The sequence below is a fragment of the Callorhinus ursinus genome, unplaced genomic scaffold (assembly GCF_003265705.2).
Source record: "Callorhinus ursinus isolate GAN/ISIS: 27379988/994484 unplaced genomic scaffold, GSC_fseal_2.0 scaffold9, whole genome shotgun sequence".
Classification (NCBI taxonomy): domain Eukaryota; kingdom Metazoa; phylum Chordata; class Mammalia; order Carnivora; family Otariidae; genus Callorhinus; species Callorhinus ursinus.
The window spans coordinates 16,922,212-16,946,121 of record NW_027397071.1 but is presented as its reverse complement, the minus strand read 5'-3'; the positions used below and the strand labels follow the sequence as shown (position 1 = coordinate 16,946,121).

Genomic DNA, 23,910 nt, shown 5'->3' with positions numbered 1-23,910 from the left:
AAAGATTTCTGTTACACAGAGCCAAATGGAATCGTAAACATAGATCCTTTGATCTTAAAGTGGGGAGAAATTGACATGATACAATATACTGAAGTGTTTTGTCACTTCCCAAAACCCATTCCGATATGCCCACCAAAAAGTGCATGGCTCTTTCTCTCACCTGGGTGAGAATTTCTGTCATAATGAGCCACTGTTACTACTGGGAATGTCAATTCCCTCAGATGTGTTAGGTCACCTAAGAAAAGAAGTTAGGAAACTCTGCTCCAGGGAGGCCCATATAAATTGCCTACATGAAAGTCATGAAGAATTGGAGTTGCTACAAACTCAGTAATTATTAGGACAGGCTGAAAGAAGTATACCTGAAGCATCTCAGAGTCCAACCAGAGAAGCATCAGAAGATGCTTAAAGTTTTCATATGGACTATGAGGGGATTGATAAAGTTAGGCCAGAAAGGATGGATAGCACTGCCCACAATTAAAGAATCCTAACAGTGGAGGGCACCTTCGTGGCCATCCAATTGGATATCTTAAATAAGGCAAAACTTGACCTCTGCCACATTGTTTGGAGATGTTATCCAACCTTGCTTGACCACTTCCAATGACTAAGACTTGGGGATTCACGAGGTGACCCATTTCATTGTTGAAAAGATTTAATAACTGAGTCCTTTCTTTCCAGTGAGTTCAATATGGCTATATTTTGATGTTATTACATGTCATATATATAGTACTTTATGTATTATTTAAGGAGTTCTCACATGATCCCATGTGATTTGCTAGTCATAAACATGCTGTGAACCACTTCAGATGGTACTATCACCCCTATTTGAGCACATGTAAACAAGTGCAAAGAAGCTGGCTATACTTGTGCAAGGTTTTACAATTCCTGAGCAGAGCATCTGGATTTGAACTCAGGACTATTGGGCTGTGAGTTAAGTTCTCTTTCAAATTGTAATTATTTATCCATTACATGTTGATTTACTGAGCCCTTACTATCTACTGGTCACTATGTTAAATGCTGGAACTCTCCTGGTAAAAGGACACACATATTCCTGGCCCTCCTACAGTTAATAATATAGTAACCACATACCAGTGTATGCCACCTGTAGCCCTTGGTATAACACAGAGTAACAAACATATTCCTTCTTCTACATAGCAGTCATTCAGTTATTACATAGCTTCATAGGTGTCTCTTATCCAAACAAAACATACTGTTTCTTCAATAGCTCCCTACCAGAGCAAGGATTTTGGAGTTGTCTACCATCCATATCACTTTCCTCTGAAAACTCTCTGCTTTTGTCTCTGTCATAAGAAATGGCATCCTGAATCAGACACCTCTGTTCCCGGAATGGTCCTGGATGGCCTCAGGTGATTAGAAGGTTGAATGCTTTGAGTACAGTTTGAGCTTACTACATCTATTTTAGTTTCTCACAGCAATGTTAACTGGTGTTCACTTTATGGATCACTGAAATCCATCTTCCTATGGATTATGGTCAAGTCAACTCTCCTCCATCCTGTACTCAAGTATTTGATGTCTTACATTTAAATACTAGATTTTAATGCATTCCTATTAAATTTCACTTCATCATCCTTTGAGATCTTCTTGATCTTGATTCTGTCATTTCTAAGGTTAACTAACTTTTCCAGTCTTTTATTATGAATAAATTAGATAATTGTGTCTTCTGTGTTACCGATAAAAATGTTGAGCTGAACAATTTCAAAGACAAAACACAGTAACTCTCGATCCAGGCAGATTAGTCCCAATCTGTTATATTTACACTTGCAACTCTATACCATTCATTCATTCCACAAAATTTAATGAATACCTTATCTTGGTCTAGATTTTTAAGATGAAAAACAAAAAAAGCCTGGGTTTGTAAATTGGGAAAGACAGATGTATTAACAGATAAATGTAACATGATAGGTGCTCTGTTACCTGTATACATTAGTGTAGAGAGGCCATAGAAGAGTACAGTCAGGGTGTCTGGGTGGTTCAGTCAGTTAAGCTTCTGCCTTCAGTTCAGGTCATGATCCCAGGGCCCTGAGATCAAGCCCCACATAAGGCTCTCTGCTCAGTGGGGAGCCTGCTTCTCCCTCACCCTCTGCCTGCTTCTCCCCCTCCCTCTGCCTGCTTCTCCCCCTGCTTGTGCTCTCTATCTGCCAAAAAAAAAAAAATTTAAAAAAAAAAAAAGGGAGAGTACAATCAGTTCAGTCTGGAAGAAGCAGATTGGACCTCAAATGGTGTGCAAAGATATAATGAGGGACTTCAGCTAATATTTTGCTGAAAGCGCTATGAATTAATTCAATAGATCAGATAATTCTTCGATGTTCAAAACTTGGAATCACATCCAAACTCAGAACTGAAGTTATTTACCATGACTTGGTCTTTGGGAGCCCATTAGATCCTATCAGTCACTTGTTTTTGTACCTCAGAGAAATGCATTAAAATTCCTTAATCCCCGTTAGATTTCTTCTGAAGTTAAGGAGTCAACATAAATGGGTCGGATCATCTTCTTCCATGAGGACAACTTTGTGAAAGACCACTAGGTTACTCTTTTACCAGCCTATTTTGCCTGAAGCCACTTTTCTGATCCCTAGATATTTGGTAGGTGAAGTAACACACAACAGCTTCTCCCACTTCTCCCACTTCTTTTTCTTTCCTTGTCCGTTAGTGAGTCCATCCTCATCAGTATTCAGGAGGATGTCCAGAAGCCTCTGCAGCCATGTAGGGATAGGTGCATTTTCCAAACCTTAGTTGTGGCCTTCGTTACATAGCACTGGCTGGTTGTTATCCACATCCCCACGAGTCAATGAGCTTGGGTATTTTCTTGTAGAATCCAACTTTTTCTCATTCAGTATTTACATAGGATTGCTAGCATTCTGAAAGTCTGTTTTCCAAATTTTAATTTATAGTATTTATTATTGTACTTTTGTTGTGTCTACTAAGTGTAAAACCATGCATTAGATACTGGGAAGGTAGAGGTAGATGCAATAATGTACAAGAACTGGTCCCAGTCATTAAAGGAACTGATGATCCAATGGAGGAGGTAGACCAGCACGTGTATAATACAAGGAAGTGGCTATTCCGGTTTCTTTTTGATTAGCAAGCATTTTGCAAAGACTTGAGCTATGTGTGTGCAAGGCTAAAACTGTCATTTTTTCAAACAGCTTTAAAAAAGTAATTTCACCTGGCAGGGTGGGGTGGGGTAGGAAGAGCATCAAATTGGTTATCATTACCTCCAATATAACAAAACCAGATTATTTTTCGTGTTTTGATTGTGTCTGTGGTCCAGTCCAAGAGATTTACCACTTCAGATGAATTCCATACATTTGCATTTAATTCTGTGAAAGACTTTCAGTTCAACAAGCAGCTGAACCAAAGGATTGGTAACTTTTCTGAAACCAAAGGGAAAAACTATTTCTCTTGTTTTAGTAACATTCATTTACTTTCCACTCCAGAAATTATTTCAGAAAGTTGATGTTTGTTGCCAAAAGAATTATTTTTATTAATATTTTTATGAGTAGAAAGAATAAAACTAAAAAGTTAAGTGGTCTCCCCTTTAAAAAATAACTCATAAAAAGGTAGAAGCTTTTCCTTTTTCTTGTAAGTGAAACATTAGACCCTATTTTAGAATTTGCAAATATGTCTTAATGGAGAATAATTAGTTCATATGACATAGTGGTTATTTAGCCACTTCAAAATCTGGAGTATAATTTACTATTCTTCCTCTCCCTCCCCCCCTTTCTGTCTCTGTCTCTCTCCTCCTTTCTCTTGCTTTTCCTTCATTTTGAAATGAGCATTATTCTGAAATGAGAGTTCCCTTGTATTTTTCTTGCAAAGATACACCCCCTTTTTTCAGCTCGGGTCTTTTGTTTTTAAATTTAATTTAATTTTATTATGTTATGTTAGTCACCATACAATCCTTTTGTAGTGAAAATCAGGAAAAGCTTTAATTTTATCACCTTGGAAGTGTTTCATTTTTCAGTACTGGCTTCAGTACTGAGAGCAAATGAAGGGGTTAATCCTGGACTTGGCTGGGTGTCAGAGAAACTTTTTTTCTGGCTCTGCTCCGGGTTTCCCCTTGAAGGGATTTCCCTCCGCCTCTGTGTCTCTGCAACAAGACCCTTTATAAAGAGCAGACTTTCCATTTCACTCCTCACTGAGCCTCCCTGGCTTTAGGGGCTAAAGCCTCTTCCAAGACACTTCCAGGTGGGACAGAAAGAAAGATTTGTTCTCGTCACAGCAGCAACTAGAAGTGCCTAGGAAGATGGTCGTGATCTTTGGAGCCTCAAATGTACTTTGGCTGGTGTTTGCAGTTTGTAAGTTCTTTCTTTGATCTGTTCCAAATGCTCACATTCCATTTCAGCTCTGATTTTGGCTTCAGTCAGTTGTGCAATGGTAGTGAAGAAAGGCACTAGGATTTTTAAGTGGGAAAACAATTGAATGTAATATGCAATGTGCTATTGAGTATTGCTATGTACCATGGTATCGTCATAGTTGGAGCTATAAATTAATGTTTTTTGGATATCTTTTTCTAGTGTCAAATAAATAATTGGATTCTATCTCTACTGAGGTCTATCTCTTCAGTTTCCTGTACTTGATAATGAGCTTAAACTTAGCAAATGCCAAAACAACTTTCATAAATGGGCATCAAGTTTAGGACTGAGAGTTCTTCATGATTCCAACACCTTTGGCAGTGACTCCAGTGCTTTTTGGCTGCCTTGCAGTTAGTTCAAAATTTAGGAAAGAGATCAGCCAGATTGTGTTTTGGACATTATACTAGAACAGAGCAGAGGGAGTAGAATACTAAACAAAGTTTGCTTTTCTCTTTTTTGTCTTCACAGCTCAAGCTTTTAAAATGGAGATCTTCCCTGAAAACAGAGTTGTTGCTCAGATTGGTGATGTCATTTCACTGACTTGCAGTACAACAGGCTGTGAGCCCCCATCTTTCTCTTGGAGAACCCAAATAGACAGTCCACTGAATGGGAAGGTGAGAAATGAGGGGACGAATTCCACGTTGACCATGGATCCTGTTAGTTTCAACAATGAACATGCTTACGTGTGCACAGCGACTTGTGGATCTAAGAAACTGGAAAAAGGAATTCAGGTGGAGATTTATTGTGAGTACTTCAGAGGATCTTTGATTTTCTCTTAATTTTGCCTTAAAATAAGTTTTTTTAGAAAGGATATTTTTAAAAGAAAAAAAAAATGAAAGGATATAAATGTCCAGATTCTTGACTAGAGGACATACTGCCCCAAGAAATTTAAGACTACTAGCACTAGAAAAGGAATCCAAACCTTGCCTTTATTTCTAACTCTGCCACAAACATAGTGACCATGGGTAAGATTCAGCCTCTCTGGGCTTTTCTTTTCTTAGCCATAAAATGAAGATCTCTGAAGTTTTTTAATCTTCTTTTTCAAAAATTTCTATTTGATTATATCCTTACATGTTTACTTGGTCATACGCCTAAATGGTTTATGAATTCCATTCTTCAGGGATTTTCTACTTATTTATTCTTATGCAATTTTGTGCTTAAAATCAGCTTAAGTAGGAGATCTATAATTTAGTAATAGGCTTCTGTACAAGAGTTTTCCCTTAGACATAAGGAAAGTATCTGCAAACATTTCACTCATTTGACTTTGGTACAGATAAATTTAGGAGGGTTGTTTTTTTTTTTGGTGCCATTAAGCCTTAATGCTCCACCACTCAACTTCAAGGTTATTGGTGTAATGAATTAGATTTGCCTCATGAATGTTAATAAACATCCCTAGTTTGCCATTCTACCAAAACGCATGTCAATCCATTCTTGATCCAGCATATAAAGTTAGCAAGAGGAGTAAAGAACCAACCTGAAATAAAAATCTTGCCTTTGGTTATTGATGACTACTCTTTCAGAAAAACAAAACAAAATGAAACAAAACAAACCCTGCAATCCTTTATGGCCATCTCTTCATGAAGACCCCATTTGATTATCTTGTAATTATTTTGGTTCCCTTCTGCTATGGTGGAGCTCAACTTTGCCCGGCATCCGTAACTGATTCTTCAATAAGCCCCATGTGTTGCTAATGCGTCCCGAGAAACCGTGCCTAGCCGGCTGCTTCCAATTATGCCAGTTGTACGCGCACAGTTTGTCTGTGCAGCCTCGTGAGCTCCTTGAAAAGCCCCCTTATGTAAATACAGGGAAAAGTAGCAAATTCTTATATTACCTGACAGCAAACTATGCAGATTATGGACACATTTCTTACAGAATATGAGGGATAGAAATTATTGGTGGGAAAATTAAAAATACTGTTTTTTCACATAGCAAAGCCTTTCCAGTTCCTTTGCCTTTGCTCTCATGTATCAAATAGTTGAAGATTTTAAAAAAGAGGACTAAAGACCCTTCTGGCTTTAATTATCTTTCCTGGGGTTTTTCTTCAAGAATATCTGTCTCTCATTATGTTTAACAATCCTGTCTCCATTCCACATTTGATTGTAATATTCTTTAGAGCTGGGACCATTATATTCTTATTGTACAGAGTCCTGAATCCAGCCAATGGGTTACCATCATGACGGTTTGTAATGAAAAGTTAGCCCTTGCAAAGGAAGCAATGGTTGACTGACATAGCACGTTCCCTGTTCCCTAGGCACTAGAAGGTTTAAGTGGAGTGCTGTTTAGGACCCTGAGTCAGGCATTGCAGGAGGCAAATCTCCCTTCCAGAATTTAAAGATTGCACAGGTGTACCTTCCTGGTGGATGAATTCCTGGCAGAGGCATAATTTTCAGGAACCAATTATTTAATGTCACTCTCTTCATTTCTTAGCATATGGTGCCCAATAACTGTTCTTTGTAATTACATTCTGAGCCTCGGTTTCCTTATCTGTAAAGTGGACATATCTCTGCCCTAAGATAAGAGAATGTGACATAATGTAAATCTTCAGTAACAGTACAGAATAATAGAAATCCTGAGTGAAATCCCAGACTTGCAATTTACTAGCTGTGTGACTTTTGGCAAGTTATGCAAATGTGCTAAGTCTGTGTTTTCATATCTGTGAAATGTGAAATGTCTTAGAGTTACAAGAAAATTATTTATATTTAATGAATAGCACAGTGATGGGCACATACAAGTATCCAATAAACATTAATTTCTTCTCCCTTCTTTTACTCTAATAATATGCAACACTTGGTACATGCAGGATCAGTGCTGAAGAACTCCTAAAAGGTGAGTGATTCTGATTTGTGAACCCATCCAAAACCATAAAAGGCTATTTGAACAATGAATTAAGACTGTATTAACAGAAACATTAGACTTGGTTTGCATTGCACTAAATCAGTAAAAGACCTTATATTTCATGAATAGAAAGCCCACTCATGTGTGTTCACTTGATCTTTGCAGCTTTCCCTAAGGACCCAGAGATCCATCTGAGTGGCCCCCTAGAACTGGAGAAGCCAGTCACTGTCACATGTTTGGTCCCCGATGTTTACCCATTCGACAGGCTGGAGATAAATCTGCTAAAAGGCAATGATCTCCTAAAGAATAAGGAATTTCTAGAGCCTATGGAGGGGAAGTCCCTGGAGACCAAGAGTTTGGAGGCAACCTTCATTCCTACCAAAGAGGATATTGGGAAAGCTCTTATTTGCCAAGCAAAATTAAACATTGATGAAATTGACTTTGAGCCCAAAGAAAGGGAGACTACAAAAAAACTACAAGTCTACAGTAAGTACTTGTGTGATGTAGTCTAGTCTTTGTGGGAATTTAGTCAGCTAAAGTCAGAAGGCATTTGTTTACAGTTTTTACTCCATTTTTATTCATCGAGAATATAATATTTGTCAACAGCATAATTCAATGAAAAGAGCACTGGATTTGGGTTGAGAAGACTTCTGGCTCCATTAATGGTGTGAACTTGGGTCACTTAATTTCCTTATTTCCCAGTCTATCAAAGGGGAGTAATAATACCAGCTGACTGGGTTGTAGGAAGTGGGCTCAAATGAGAAGATGTTTTTAATCATGTTTTGCAAACTCTTATAATGTGCCCTGAAAGATTAAGTTGTAGAGATTTTACAAGGTGAGCACTTGTTCTCTGTGTGTGTGCACGTGCATGCACGCCCCCGCTCGTGTGCTCGTCTGCATGGGCATGTGCTCACACATACACATGTGCATTGGGTGGGAGAGTGGAGATGAGGTGTGATTACCTCCACATTCCCTGAGTCCGGGGTTGGGGGCAGATTTGAGGCAGGCTTGTAGACCCAGAATTGTGTGGGAGTGGACTCACTGTACTCCATTCTAGACCAAAATACTGTGTTTTGCTTTGGACACTACATTTAAAAGAAGCATTGCCAACTATAGCATGTTTAACTGAAAGAGAATGAGATGGAAAGGATTTTATCAATATTTTGAAAAGCATAGTCAAGATAGTGGGTATGTTTCCTAGAGAATACAAAACTTGGAAAAGAGAGCTATCCTTAAGTATTTGAAAGACAGTCATGTGGGAAAGGGATTTGATTTATTCCATAACAGCAGAGGACTGAACTATGGCCACTGTGTGAAATTTGTTTACAAAGAGGAAGGTTTCAATTCAATTGTTCTAATAATTAGAACTGTCCTTAAATCAAATGGACTATTTTGTAAGGCAGCGATTCCCTCAACCAAAAGTGTTGAAGCCAACTTAAATGAGCACTTGGCAAGGATACTAAGAGGATTACTACCTCATCTGGGAGATTGAATTACATTACTCTAAGGGTCTTTCTTAATTTCTGAGTATCTATGGCCATCTGACAATACCAAACATCAAAAAAAGTAACTCACTCAGATTAGTCAGAAATTGGATTGACTGATTTTTATTACTCCACAATACTGATTTTACACTAATATGACAGAGTAAGTTTGTCAAATTTGTGAAAGCATATGAATACAGTCTGTGAGAGAACTACATTATCCTTGTTGGGTCAAGATGGTGCCTAGCAGTTACTAATCTTGTGCCCTGCCTTTTCAGTCTCACCGAAGAACACAGTTATCTCTGCAAACCCCTCCACGAGGCTGCAAGAAGGTGGTTCTGTGACAATGACATGTTCCAGTGAGGGTCTCCCAGCCCCACAGATTTTCTGGAGCAAAAAATTAGATAATGGGAATCTACAGCTCCTTTCCGGGAACGCAACTCTGACTTTAATTGCTATGAGGATAGAAGATTCTGGAATTTATGTGTGTGAAGGAGTCAATGAAGTCGGGAAAGATGGAAAAGAGGTGGAATTAATTGTTCAAGGTAAGTAGACTGTGAGAAAGGAATGATAAAGGTGCTATAATTGGGGCTCGTGCAATAGGGAGACAACTTCAGTGTCAACATTGCTTCCGTAAGTTTTATTGATGACCCATCTGACGTCATGTCCTGTGGCACAATTGTATATTCATCTTACTCATATTTCTCAGAAGTCTTTCCTCCCAGAGCTCACACAGCTCTGCATTTCTGAGTCTTTTCCATCTCTCGCCATTCTTTTCCCACCTCATTCCTTGGCTTTCTCTTTTCCTTCCGCCCCCTGAATATTAGTATTCTCAGGTTACCATATCTGTCCTCATCTCTACTCACTCTGGACTCCCAGTGTTTGGGCCACTATATGCTACTTACTCCCAAATTCATGTTCCCATTCCATATCACCAAACCTGTCATTTCTTCCTCAAAATGATCCTTAGAATCTGTCCTCAGTTTTTCAACCCTCTTGCCATTGCCTTTGTTTGTCATCTCTGACTTGGACTCTTGCAAGATATTTTTTAAATAACAGCATTCATTGACCACCAGCTATATGCCAGGCACTTTATACATGTTAGCTGTAATCTTCAAGAAATAACTAAAGAGTAAGTATTTTATACCGTTTTACAGATGAGAGCATATTGTCTCATGGAAATAGATAATGGCTCCTAACAATCATATGCCTCATATTTGCTGGGAATTCTACTTTCCACTCTATATATGTTGTCTTGTTAGTCTTTACCACTACCTTATAAGATAAATAAAAACACAGGTTCAGCAGAGTTCATGCTTTGCCTAGAGTCAAATTCCTTACTAGGGGCATTTACTATGATTTTAACACAGGCACATTTTAATCAAAACTCTGTGACTTTTTAACTAAATAGCTAATTGTCTTCAGATGGTCATCCTGCTATCATTCTGTCCGCAAGAAAATCAACCCTACGCAATGCTATCAGAGTATATACCTTAAACAAAAGGTGCTCATTATATATGATTTCAATGAAACCCTAATTGCATGTATTTTAAAATTTGCATTTCTTAAAATAACTCTTCATCATCTGGTCAGAAACTACCTTTGTAGCTTCATTGGTGTCCCTGTACCCCTGTCCATGTTGCTCCTTCTGCCTGGAGTGCCCTTTCTTTACCTGGCAAAGTCTTAGCCATGCTTCAAGACAAAGATCATGTCAGCCTTCCAATTCCAGATTGTATTAGGCAAAGCTGGTCATTCTTCCCTTTGTCTACACTTAACACCTCTTATCAAAGTTTGTGTACTTCTGTTTAGTTCAACACATATTAATCAAGAGCCCTTGTCCAAGAATCCAAGAATTGTGCTTGGTTCTTTGGGGCAGACAGGAAAAAGTTATGGCAACCGCCCTTGAAGAGCTTATAATGTAGGGAGGAAAGACGGGCATGTAAGTAGATAATTTAAATATACTTTAGTAAGAGCCAAAATAATGTATCTATTTAAATATGTCTTTTCATTAAACTGCAAACTCCTTAAAGTCAGGAACTGTGCCTGTCTGTGTTTTAATATTTGGGTGTTTACCACAAAATAGGTGTCCGGTAAATATTGATTGCATAAATTGTAAACATGAGCAACACAAAATTCTAGAATATAAAACATAGGGTTTAAATTTGGATGGTTAAAACAATAAAATTGAGACTCACCATCAGTAGATTAATTCAGTTGGGTGTTAGGTTACCATTCTCAAGAGACCGGGAAAGTATTAAACTAATAAAATCATGGGAAACTAATCACCCATCCTGGATAACTCCACCTCCTAATAAACTAGATCGTATTTCAGTGTGAAAAGGAAATGCACTCTGGGGTTAGAGAGGGCTGTTTTGAATTTTGCATCACAGGATATTAACAACCTTAAGTACTGAAGAGAGAATTGAACTCTGAAAGGACCTTCCAGTTACCTAAGAATTACTCCACAGGGGCCTCAAGTTTGCCTGGTAACGTTACGCAGCCATTGGAAAAAATGATCTGAGAGCGCTTCACAGGCAGGAAATGGGTCTGTTTTCAAGTTCCCCATTCCCACACTAGCATATAAAGAATTCAGAAACTCTGGTTAGTGTTCTGAATGATCTCTCTTTTTCAAAGTCCAATAGCATATCGGTTCATTGAGGTAATTTGAGGAAAGTCTCCTTTGGAAGACACTACAATGTCACGGTGAGACAAACCAAAGAGAAAAATAACTTCTCCTGGTGCAGATGAGAAATCTGCAAAATGTGGTGTATTTGGATTACTTATATGTTGAAATTTCTTTCCTCCATCTCCAGTCTGCTATTTGGGGGAACAATTTAGTGATTTTCTGTGGAGTCTATCTGTCCCTTTCAGGGTTGCACAACCACTCCCAGTTTCTTCAGGGAACAGGGAGTGGAGATTTGAAATTCCCTTTTTCCCCAGACAGGAGGCATCCCAAGGCAGGCTGTGGGTCCAGCAGGGACTGCACTGTAGCCAAAGAGCTCCTCTGGATATTTGAGACTTAGCAGTTTGCCCTTCTATCTCAGCTTTCAGTTCCTGAATTAATTGGAAGTATTTTTGTATTGCATCAGACAAATTTCAGAGGTGGCTTGCATATCATTTTCATGTTTAGATTTTGACTTTGCTTTCAATGTGATTCTGTGTGCTTTCAATGGTATAACTTTATATTGTTGGCACAGAAACTCTAAGCGCTGGTCCATTATGGGTATTGCATCTAATTGGAAGACATATTTTTGTAGCTTTTCCCACAACTTCTCTTAGATCTTGCTTTATCTCCACATGAGGATAACTTGATTTAGTTGTTCAAGCAACTGAAAAGCTGGGATCTTGAATCAGACCCACCTGGCTTCAAGTCCTAATTTTGCCAGTTGCAAACTAGATAAAGTTATTTAGCATTTCTGAGCCTACATTTCCGTAAGGAGAAAGAGGATGAGGAGGGTGATGGGAGAAGAAGAAAGAGGAAGAGGAAGATAAAGAGAAGAAGCAGGAGAAAGTGAAAGAGAAGGATTAAGTTGTGAGGATTAAATGAGATAATTAATACAGGCAAAGTGGTTTACACAACACTTACACACTGGAACCTCTTAAATTATTTGAGCTGTTGTCTGCTATCACAGGTATTTGATAAACTACAGCTGAGGACTGAATTATTGTCATGAAAAATGCCAACTTCTGTCCTGACAAGCTTTTATCCACGTTCATTCTGTTAAACGAATGAGTCAATGAAGTCTTGTGGGTTCATTCTTTAAAAACATCTTTCTGGATGGTCCCAAGGTGGAAAGGAGTAATTTCTTCTTGGCACAGATGTTAGCTAAAAAGAGATTGGGGGGTGGGGGTGGGGAAGACCATATACTGGAATGTGATGAAGGAAGAAAAGAATCTTATCTTCTTTTTGCCTTGTTCTTTTTTCTCCTAGAGAAACCATTCACTGTTGAGATCTCACCTGGACCCCAGGTTATTGCTCAGATTGGCGACTCAGTTGTATTGACATGTGGTGTCACAGGCTGTGAGTCCCCATCTTTCTCTTGGAGAACCCAGATAGATAGCCCTCTGAGTGGGCAGGTGAAGACTGAAGGGACCAAATCCACGCTGACCCTGAGCCCTGTGAGTTTTGAGAATGGACATTCTTACCTGTGCACTGTGACCTGTGGCCATAAGAAACTGGAAAAGAGAATTAGCGTGGACCTCTACTGTAAGTGGTTTTCAGAATTGTTTGCTGTTTTCCCCCCGCTCAGTTTTATTGAAAGAAACAGAATGCAAGTCTGGGATACACAATGAGATCCATGTGTTTAGAAAGGGAATTTAGCATTGTGAATTGTTCCTAAATCTCTGAACCAGAATTTCTGATGCAACTAATTAGCCCAAATCTTAAATGTGTATTATATATGTACGCAGCATCCACAGTCCTTAGTTTGTGTCTTGGCAATACTCTGTCATCATGCACTTGAACACACTACATGTTCACTGCTTCCCATCCCCTCTATATGTACGGGGGTGTTCAGAAGTAGTAGTGAGCAAGGAGTGAGAGTCAATACCCATTCCGATGACTGGTAAGGGGTTACTATTGCTCAGCTACTTGAACAGAGGGTGAGGCCCAAGTCTACTGTTTTGAAGGCACATTCAGACAGCTGATTGGTAGGGTGAGGGAAAAAATGATGCAGGCAGGAGCAGGAGAAAGCCAAAAATGAAAACAGGTAGTGATATTGGCCCTAGGGGATGGCCAGTGACAGTTGCTCAGGTGGTGTTAGCACTAGATCTTAATCTTGATTCCACTGCATATGTCCGCTGCACTTCTTGCTATTCTTGTCACCTTAATAAAAATCATTTACAACCTCGAATCTCTATGAATTTGATATCCTGGAATTCCTCCGTTATAATGAATGAATGATAAAATATGCAAAGTGACCTGAAAATGGATTATTTTGAGAGAGTTTCTCCGCCTTGAATTCAAGAGAAAATAGAACATTTTCTACCAGAAAACCTGCCCAAACTTGTGTTGCCCATCAGGATTTTGTTTAGCATGAGTTAGAGTATGTCTGTGAAGGGATTTGAATCTCTCAAAATAAGGGTAAATTTTATTGGGTTATCATATTACCCAGAATCCAGGATCTGCTGATATAGACACATTCCCAACAGAAATGGGAACCAGTGGTACAGCCTTACTGCAATATGGAAATATTTGAAAATTTAACAACATTTTGCTTAAGGAGAAAAAGTTTAGCATGGCTCTTATTCTTGATAACTATTTTAGTCTTATTTTTATTGGTTTGCATAAGACGTAGTGTAATTATTTAGAATCTAAATCTCATAGCTTTTTGTTAACTACAAATACTGTCTGAGAAATATTTAAAATTTACTGTCTAAACCTGGCCAATGGAAATTAAAATGTCTAAATTGAGAACTGCCCTGTGGGTCTTATTTGATACCCAGAGGCTACACAGCTCTGTGAAACCAAGCCTAGGTTCTGAGCTCAGAGAAATAAGGGTTCTTGTTGCAACTCAGTGGCTTAATAGATACAATACCTAATGAGAGTCTCTGAGCTTCTATAAGGTTTATAAGTTTTCCTAACTATAAAATAAATTATAAGTTTTCCTACCTGTAAAATAAGTTAAAGGATACCTATTTTATCAGGCTGTTTTAAAGACTGAGATAATGCATATTAAGAGAACAACACACAATTAATATTCAATACATCATGGGAAATATTTAAAACATTTAAAATGTAGAGTTGCTAAATAAGATGGTGGAAACTCGTGTTCCTTCCAAAGGACCAGTCCATGGTTGTCAGAAAGATTGCATATCACTAAGAAGAGAAAAATAGAAGTATATTTATTTCTTGATTGATTCATGTATTAAGTATTTTTGTTGATAGCCTTATTTATATTTAATATCATAAATATGTATGCTTAATGTCATTATTTATGTATTGGTGATCATTCTATCCCAAGTGAGTTAAAACTGTCATTTTGAGACCTTTGCATTTAATAGAGATTTAGTTCCATTTTTCCTTTGAACGGTCACATATAAACATCATTTTTACATGATATTTGCAGCATTCCCTAGAGATCCAGAGATCAAGATGAGTAGTCTACTAGTGAGTGGAAACCCAGTCACTGTGAGCTGCGAGGTTCCTAGTGTGTATCCTTCTGACCGGCTGGAGATTGAATTATTTAAGGGGGAGAGTATCATAGAGAGTAAAACCTTTCTGGAGGACATGGACAAGAAATCTCTGGAGACTAAGAGTTTGGAAATGACTTTCATCCCCACCACTGAAGATACTGGAAGAGTTCTTATTTGTCTGGCTCAGTTACATGTTGGTGAAATGGAATTTGAACCCAAACAAAGGCAGAGTACACAGACGCTTTATGTTAACAGTAAGTACATGTATGATGTAGCCACAATTTAAATATGGATTTCTTATCATGTTTTTCAGGCAATAGTTAACATGAGGTTAAGAGCTAAAACCTTTGTGGAAAAAAAAGGGACCGGGGAAGAAATTTTAAAGTAATTATTATAACAAACCACTCCTAACACTTAAAACAACAATCATTTATTAGCTTATGATTCCATGATTTGGCAATTCTAGAAGGGGTCAGAAGGGCAATTCATCTCCTCACTGTGGTATCAGATGAACTCACCCATGCATTTTCAGTCAATTGAAAGGTCAGTGGGAGATGGCTAGTCACAGATGGACGGACTCATTTGTATGTCTGGAACCTTCTCTGGGGTTTCTGGGCCTCCCTTTCTCTATGTGCTGTTTCCTCCTGAAGGAAGGTGGAATGGGTTTAGTCACCAGAGTGCAGCATTTCGGAGGGGTGATAATGAAAGCAGGCGCAAGCTTGGAAGTCCTACAGTGTTACTTCTTTCATGTTATATTGGTCAAAGTGAGTCACCAAGCCAGCCAAGATTAGAGATGTGGAAAAATGAACTCCACTTTCTTGTAAGGGATTCAAATAATTTTTGGTCATGTTTAATGTACCATAAATGTCAATACACACTATCAATGATCATCCATTCTTTGGTAGTAAGGGACTTTCTACAGAACTTATGTCTATTAGAAAACATCCATGATGTGTTCACATTCTACTCTCTATTATTCTGTCTGCTTAAGTAAATGGGGACAAAAACCTTCCTTTGGTAAAGTTATTGACATTAATAAATGGTTCCAATCCATTAAATCCATAGCTCAGTTTTGCAACATTATTAAGACTTTTTGGAACTCAGGGTATAAAGGGTCAAGCTAACAAGTGTCCCTACCTTTTCAGTTGCCCCCAGGGATACAACCATCTTGGTCAGCCCCTCCTCCATCCTGGAGGAAGGTAGTTCTGTGAATATGACGTGCTTTAGCAATGGCCTTCCAACTCCAGAAATCCTCTGGAGCAGGCAGCTAAATAATGGGCATCTACAGCCTCTTTCTGAGAATTCAACTCTCACCTTAACTTCTACAAAAATGGAAGATTCTGGTATTTATGTGTGTGAAGGGATTAACCAGGCTGGAATAAGCAGAAAAGAAGTAGAATTAATTATCCAAGGTAAGTAAAATGTGATTAATGAGTTATTATTGCTAGTATTATTTTGGTTGTTGCTGGTTTTGAACAAAGTCCTCTCTGGAACCAAAATTTTTACCAAAAACATAAATTGAGAGTTTTGAAGAACTCCTGATGTTTCCTATGCTTGGAAAGTTCCTGGAATGGTACTTCCTCATAAACCATTCCACATCTCTTATCCTAAAATTCTTTAACCTCGAGTGGAATGCTAGCTGCAGGAATGGTGCCAGGAGATCCAGTTACACTTATGAGGCAACGATTACGGTGTTGAAATAGGGATAGGATGAGATATATATATGTATTTGGAAATTAGGATTAAAGCAACCATATCTGGCAGAACTGGACTCTGCGTGGTATTCTTACAAGGTACATGCTAGTATTTGCTTAGAAGCCTAAGAAGGCATGGAAACCTTTTGTAAATTTTGAGGTTAAAAGTAGCAGTGTCCATGCCTCTGGTTCGTCAACTTGTTGCCACAGAACCACTATAATGGCTTCAGTTATCAGTTCCAGAGGCCCCTCTCTCCAGGACAGAGAGCCAAGACTGAGAACAAAACAATTCCTAGTTGACAGGTTGAATTCATAGGCAGTTTTGGGCAAAAGCATGAAGTGATCTATTTGGATTTCTCCCCACCACTCCCCTTTGGGGATTAAAAAAAAGGTTCCTTTTTTTTTTTTCCACTGGAGCTCTCTTACTCCCCGGTATTATTTCCACTAAGGTATTAGTGATTTTCTTGTTACGTCATTTTAGTGATAATTTGTATTTTAAGGAAACAATAATGGAAGGGCAATGCACAACCTTACAGAAAGCCTTTAGGATGGATATCATGGTTCTATAGCTGTGTTTGGGGAAAGAATGTCAAATCAAATCACAAAAATAGATGAACTTAATGGGAATCTCACTTATAAAATGGTGATATGATACCTTCTTCCATGGGCTGTGTATTAATAGAGATGTTGCATATCAAACACTTAGCCCAGTGCCTGCCACTTAGTAAATGGTAGTTATGGTTGCTAAGAATAGTAAGGGAAAAAAAGAATAGTAAGAAAGCCATCTCTGCATAACTTGATCCAGGAAAATCCAACTCAAAACTCAGAAGCCTGTAAAGACCTTTGTACTTCAAAGTAAAACTTTGCACAACATTGTGACAGAAAGAAGTGGTTTTTTTTTCACATTTGAATTCTATTGCTGTTTATCAAATACCGTTTTTTGGCTAGTCTGGATAAAGAATTAGATTAAGGGACATGAGAGAAGTACAGACAGGTCTTCTCTTATTAAAAACACGATCATTTATAACAAACCAGTTAATCCTTGACTTCTTTACTTCCCCTGTAAACATTTAATGCAAACAGTAAGCACTAATAGGTCCCTGACAGCTAATTGTTGCTGTCATTAAATTAATATGAAAGTGGTTTATATTTCACCCAATCAGAGGTGCCTTTTAAATTCTCTTTACAGTTGCTCCGAAAGACATACAACTTATAGCTTTTCCTTCTGAGAGTGTCAAGGAAGGAGACACTGTCATTATCTCCTGTACATGTGGAAATGTTCCAAAAACTTGGATAATCCTGAAGAAAAAAGCAGAGACGGGAGACACAGTGCTAAAGTCCAGAGATGGTGCATATACCATTCACAAGGTCCAGTTAGAGGATGCGGGAGTGTATGAATGTGAATCTAAAAATGAGGTTGGCTTGCAATTAAGAAGTTTAACCCTCGATGTTAAAGGTTAGTTAGTTTTTTGTTTTTGTTTTTTTTTTTTTTGGTGATTTTTTTAATAAAATCACAGGTTTGGTGGATTATAAAGATTTTCCAGGATCAGGTAAATGAGTTGGCAAAATGGAGCTGAATTCCATGTTGACTATGGTTATTTCTCAGTGTTTCCTAAAATAATCATGCACAGCTGCCCTATCCTATGGAGTTTAGACAGGAAGTAGACATTAATCATTGGTGAGTACAGGATTCCCATTTGCTTTTCTCAAAGTTGACAATTCATCATTGGTCTCTGAAGTCTTGCATTTCCTAAGCGTTTAAACGTACGTTCAAAACCTTTCCCTGGAGGTGATAAGGAAACTAAAGAAGTAGGATTGGTACAATGAAGAAAAAAGTTTCTACCCAGACCCTTGTCCCTCCTACCACAAGAGAACGCTATTCTCTGAACACGGATTAATTGCCTATTTTCTGGATTGACTCCTTTCAAGATAATACTCAGAAGTGGCAATCTTGATGCCGAACAACATAAAAGAATCTCTAGAATACAAAATTGCCTTCTTAAAAGTCCAAGCCTCTTGTCCATCCTACCCTATTCTGAACAGGGGTGGGGTGAGCAATGGCCTCAGCAAAGAAACTTCAGGGACCCTTTAACTTCCTAACCCCTCTTGTGAATGCGCAGTAGGATCTGTTGATCTTATTGGTGTAAGCAGAATATGTTAGCCTTTACTAATCAATCCCCATGCCTTGTGTGCTGATGAGTTCTCACTGTGTATTGGAAGCTACACTTGGAGTGAAGGACTGCAAACAAATGCGACTCTTGGAGCCTGTGCACTTGGCTGTCAGAGTTTGCAACCACATGTCAGTGTAAAGAAAAGTTGAACTTAGGTCAGAAAACAGATAAAAGTTCTACTCATTTGGCCAAATTTCTCAACATTGCAAGCCTTACCATATGTTTTCTGTCTTCACAGTATCTCCTCGAAACATGACAATATCAATTCATCCATCTAGAAATGTTAATGAAGGGGAAAATATCACAATTTTATGTAAAACCTTTGGTCATCCACCTGTAGCAATTATCCTGAAAAGAGTTAATCTGGCCAATGAAATTACTGTGTTCAAAGAATGGAACACTTACCTTGTGTCATGCTACTCAAAATGACATGGGGTATATGTAATCAGTGCTTCTAATGAGGTTGGGGATGATTCTGGATGATTCTGGACAGATTGAGATCTCAGTTACAACTAGGTTGAAATTCATTCATTCCTATTTCTTTTCATAAGTATATGAGTATAAACATAAGTATAAATAAAGATTTTATTTATTCATTTGACAGAGAGAGACACAGCAAGAGAGGGAACACAAGCAGGGAGAGTGGGAGAGGGAGAAGCAGGCTTCCCGCCGAGCAGGGAGCCTGATGCGGGACTCAATCCCAGGACCCTGGCATCATGACCTGAGCCCAAGGCAGATGCTTAATGACTGAGCCACCCAGGCACCCCAAACATAAGTATAAGTAGAGATGAGCCTCCAGTAAATGCCATGTTATCTTCCCCAGATGTTCTTTTTTTCTTTAAATTTTTTATTCTTATGTTAATCACCATACATTACATCATTAGTTTTTGATGTAGTGTTCCATGATTCATTGTTTGTGCATAACACCCAGTGCTCCACGCAGAACGTGCCCTCTTTAATACCCATCACCAGGCTAACCCATCCCCCCACCCCTTCCCCAGATGCTCTTATAAGGTCAAGATGTCAAATAGTTATTGCAGCTGTCAGATGATATTTAGTAGATTGGAAAAAGTACTCATTTTAGTTCTGTAAACTCTTACCTTCTGTACCCAATTTACAACTAAATGACAAAGTGATAGGTTGTAGAAAGAAAAGAAATGCATTACTATTCAAAAAATATTTATTGTGTGTCAACTACTCCAAGCCATGAGTCAGGTACTGGCTATTCATTGGTGGACCAAAAAGAAAACTGATAACATGGTCTAATGTAATTTATAGTCTGTAAGAGGAGACCAAAGTTAATAGATAATCATACAAACAAATGCTTAATTGCAAACAGTGATAAGAGCTATGAGAGGAAAGTGCAGTGAGTTATGAAAGTATATCAGGGTTCCTAATTTAAGCTGGGGAAGATGTGGATCAGCAAATGCCTGTGAGTAGGCAACATTCTAACTAAAATGTACTATCCAAAGAACTTCAGTTTATCAAGAGATGATATAAATGCTGAAGAGGAATGACATATATTTAAGACACCCTCTTCAGAGATACAAAATTTAAAATTTTGTATATATCTCCGAAAAAGCTGTCAGCAAGAATTCTTTTTCTTACTATCACATATGGTATTTGACTATAATGGTTACACTTTAGATATTACAAGCATTTTCTTGGAGAATTAGTCATTTCAATTCATGGTCAGCAGAGTCCTAGTTCTTTAGTAGATTTTTATATGTTCCAAAGCAAATACTCTTCCCCAATTCTTGCTTTTGTAAGTGAGCTCTAGAAAGTTGTGCCCTTGCTTCCATTCTACAGTTGAGCCTGATTCTATTTGGATACAACTTTGTGTAAGTCAACGACTGTCATTTTTAGACTCACCATGATCAAAGCAACTGCCAGCTGATTATTTGGGTAATTCAGAGAAATACACATTTTGGGTCCTGCTGGCCCTTATCACTGCTTTGATTCACTCTGATTTAGAGAACTAGTTGTACTGTTAAAATAAAACATGTAACTACTACTATCAAAAAAAGTTTTTGTACTAGACATTAATTGCACCCATTTTGTTGTTTTCCAGGAAGAGAAAATAACAAGGACTATTTTTCTCCTGAACTTCTCGTGCTCTATTGTGCATCTTCCTTAATAATACCGGCCATTGGAATGATCATTTACCTTGCTAGAAGAGCCAACATGAAAGGGTCATACAGTCTCGTAGAAGCACAGAAATCGAAAGTGTAGCTAATGTTTGAAATGTTCAACTAGAGACACTATTTATCCATCCAAATTCTTAATACTGCTCGTCATTCCATGAGGAAAACCAGCTAAGAGTACAGACTTCCCTGAATGTAGTGAATTCTTGGAAAGAAATGGCTTCCTATGCCCCATGCTGGGAGCAAGAGGCCAAAGGAAAACTTTCTGCCTGAAAAATAGGCACTACCATTGAAATGTGTTGACTAGAGTAGTTCCTTGATGTGTATATACAATAACATGATCTGTACATATGTAAAATAAAATTATGTCATAGCAAGATCACTTGGAATAGCAGCACTCTATAGTCAGATCTTCAAAATAATTCAACAGTGTTGCCTCAGCTAATATAACTAACTGAATGCATCTTAAGAAAATGTAACATTAATATTGACTGGCAGCTAACCTATGTCATCTTTTTAATATTTTATTTTCTTTAACAAAATTTTATTTCTATAAAGTTCATTGACAATAGTTTCATGTTTTATGTAGATGCTAAGGTTTATCTTTTTATAGGAAAATGATAAACCAAGAGGGCACTGGGTTCACCTTCAGGTACTAAACACTTCAACCTATGGTAAAATGGTTGACTGGATTTCTCTGGATGGTACTTACATGGTACGGAGATGTTTTATGATGTTGTTTATCAGACTCTTTTGTAACTTTTCCAATGTGGTCTAAAAATGTAACTTCTTTTGATTTTCTTTTGTAAATGTTTAGGGTTTTTTGTATAGTAAAGTGATAATATCTGGAATTGTAAGAACTGTGTGTCTATTTATTGTAAGCTGCCTCCTTTCATTGTGGTGTTTGAAATGCCAAGTTCCAGAAGTAAAGAGTTCAAACCCATAGAAATAATAAGCAGTTACCTGAGTGCGCGCCTCAGAGTACTTTGATCAGAGTCAAGTTATGCGAACTTGGTAAAAATTCAGATTTTTTAGGCCATACTAACTTATTGAATTTAGATATCTTGTTTTGTGTCCTTGGAATCTGCAATTAAATTCTTTTGCAATTAAATTTAAAAAATAGAAAACACAAGAAGAGTGAATCAGATGAAAGTGTATACCTCAAAGGGCCACAAATAAACACCCGTGTACATACCACTAAGACTGAGAGGTGGAGCACTATTGTTCCCACCAGAGCCCATTTCATGACCTTTGCAGACAAGTCAAGTCAACTCTCTTCATCACTGCCAAGACAGGGCCCTCTGATTAATAAACAGCTATCTGTAAACCTTTTTTATCTTCCAGAAGTTTGCCTGTTCATGACCTAAGACCTCACTGAGCCCCAGCCCTCGTCAAAGTAGCCCAGGCCACTTATAAAATCCCATTAGGAAGAGCTGGATTCTCTACTCCAGAAGTTCAATAATGATGTGGGGGAAAAGAGTGATTCTTTCTCTCCTAGAGACCAGAGAGGTTTCCACCTCGTCTTCCTGATCTTGTTTATGAGCTCTTTTAAAGTGCAGTAGCAAAAATGAGATTGAAGACAGGTAAAGAAGACAGGTCTTCTACCTTGACTGTAGGTGCCAGATCTCTGAAGGGATTTTTTTTTACCTGATTCCTGGTCTCTGAAGTGGGTATGATTTGTATTAGACACTACTGCCAACTTTTTTTCTGGTTGACTGGTGTTACAGTGAAGCGCAGAAGGCACCTACCAGGGCTTTCCCCCTCAAGTAGATAAACTTCATATTGTCTATAAATCCGAATGTGAAACTAATGCATCACTTGCCTAATATTCTAGTGGGAAGGAAGCATACAGCTGATTTGGGGAGGTACATAAGAACTTGCAGGATCTTAGTGAACTTTCATTTCCCTCATAATGTTTCATAGTCTGATTGTCTTAGAAATAGGTTCAAATCTTGCTACTGACTTTTGGTAGTATTTGTTCACAGATACCTGAACATTTTTTTAGTCTCTGAGACTGGCAAGTTTGCCATCTCTCTCTAGTACTGTGATAGTCAAACCAAGGCTAATTAACAGATTGAAATAAATCATGACCATCCACATCTTATGACCATACCATCACCCTTCCTGCTCTGGGTGAATGGTATAGGGAAATTATGAAATGACTGTGAGAATGACTGGGAGAGGTAATAGATGGGGTCAATCACCTTATGAATTAAGGAGCTTTAGTTTCCTTGTACATAAAATGAAGAGTTTCTACCAGTAAATTTTAAGGTCCTTCTAGCTCTCAAGCATGATGCTTCTTTGAAAATTTATGCATGTGCTTTAGGTAATTTTTTGTCACTTATTTTAGAGAATCTTTTTGTATTAAGCCAAATAAAGATCTAGGGATCTTCTCTCTACCTTTCACTTACTCAACTTTAATAGAACTGGAGACCAAAAAAATCAAACGTTTAAATTAATCCCAACATTGAGAAGTAGTTTCGGCAAAGATTTCATAATAGCCACTCTTCCCTGTAAAGAGGAAAGGGACATTTATAGTATCTTTTGAAATGCCTTTTATTTTAGCCATAATGGTAATGAAAATTTCACTTCTGAAAAAAGAAATGTATGCAGTGGCTTTTCAAGCTTTGTTGTTATTGAAGAACATGGTTTCTCTCAAAAGACTAATCTGTAAGACTTGCTTGAGAAAAGTACAATGAATTGAATGGAATCAAACGTCTGAGTTATTTAGTGAAGGACAATGCTATCTGGAGACAGTATGTTATTGTTTTTAGTTCTTTTGTCACTGGCAGGGACTCTTGGGGGCTTTGTGAAGAAAAACAAAAGTTGATTCAATGATTGAAAAAGCAAGGGTTCAGTCCTGAAAATGAATGAGCAGATGACACTGACTTTGTGGGGCAAAGGGTGGAGGATGAATCACTCCTACGTTGAATTATGTTGTGAAGAATTTCAACTAACTTTCTCAAATGAAAGTTTCAGCCTGTGGAAAAGATGTTTAAAATCACAGTTTGTAATTAAGAATGTTATTACTGTCTTTAGTCCAATTTGTGTGCAATTAAAATTTATTCAATTAC

The 23,910-nt window shown here is 38.0% G+C and overlaps 1 protein-coding gene across 1 annotated transcript; it reads left to right on the top strand.

Annotated features, from left to right (window-relative positions):
- The first annotated feature begins 4,137 nt into the window (after window positions 1-4,137).
- VCAM1 (vascular cell adhesion molecule 1) lies at window positions 4,138-21,696 on the top strand. The gene is made up of 9 exons (XM_025872296.2): window positions 4,138-4,316; window positions 4,842-5,117; window positions 7,374-7,694; window positions 8,971-9,237; window positions 12,624-12,899; window positions 14,761-15,081; window positions 15,973-16,239; window positions 17,711-17,977; window positions 20,764-21,696. The coding sequence occupies exons 1-9, from the start codon at window positions 4,265-4,267 to the stop codon at window positions 20,922-20,924; spliced, it is 2,208 nt and encodes a 735-aa protein (XP_025728081.1). The 5' UTR covers window positions 4,138-4,264; the 3' UTR covers window positions 20,925-21,696.
- The last annotated feature ends 2,214 nt before the right edge of the window (window positions 21,697-23,910 follow it).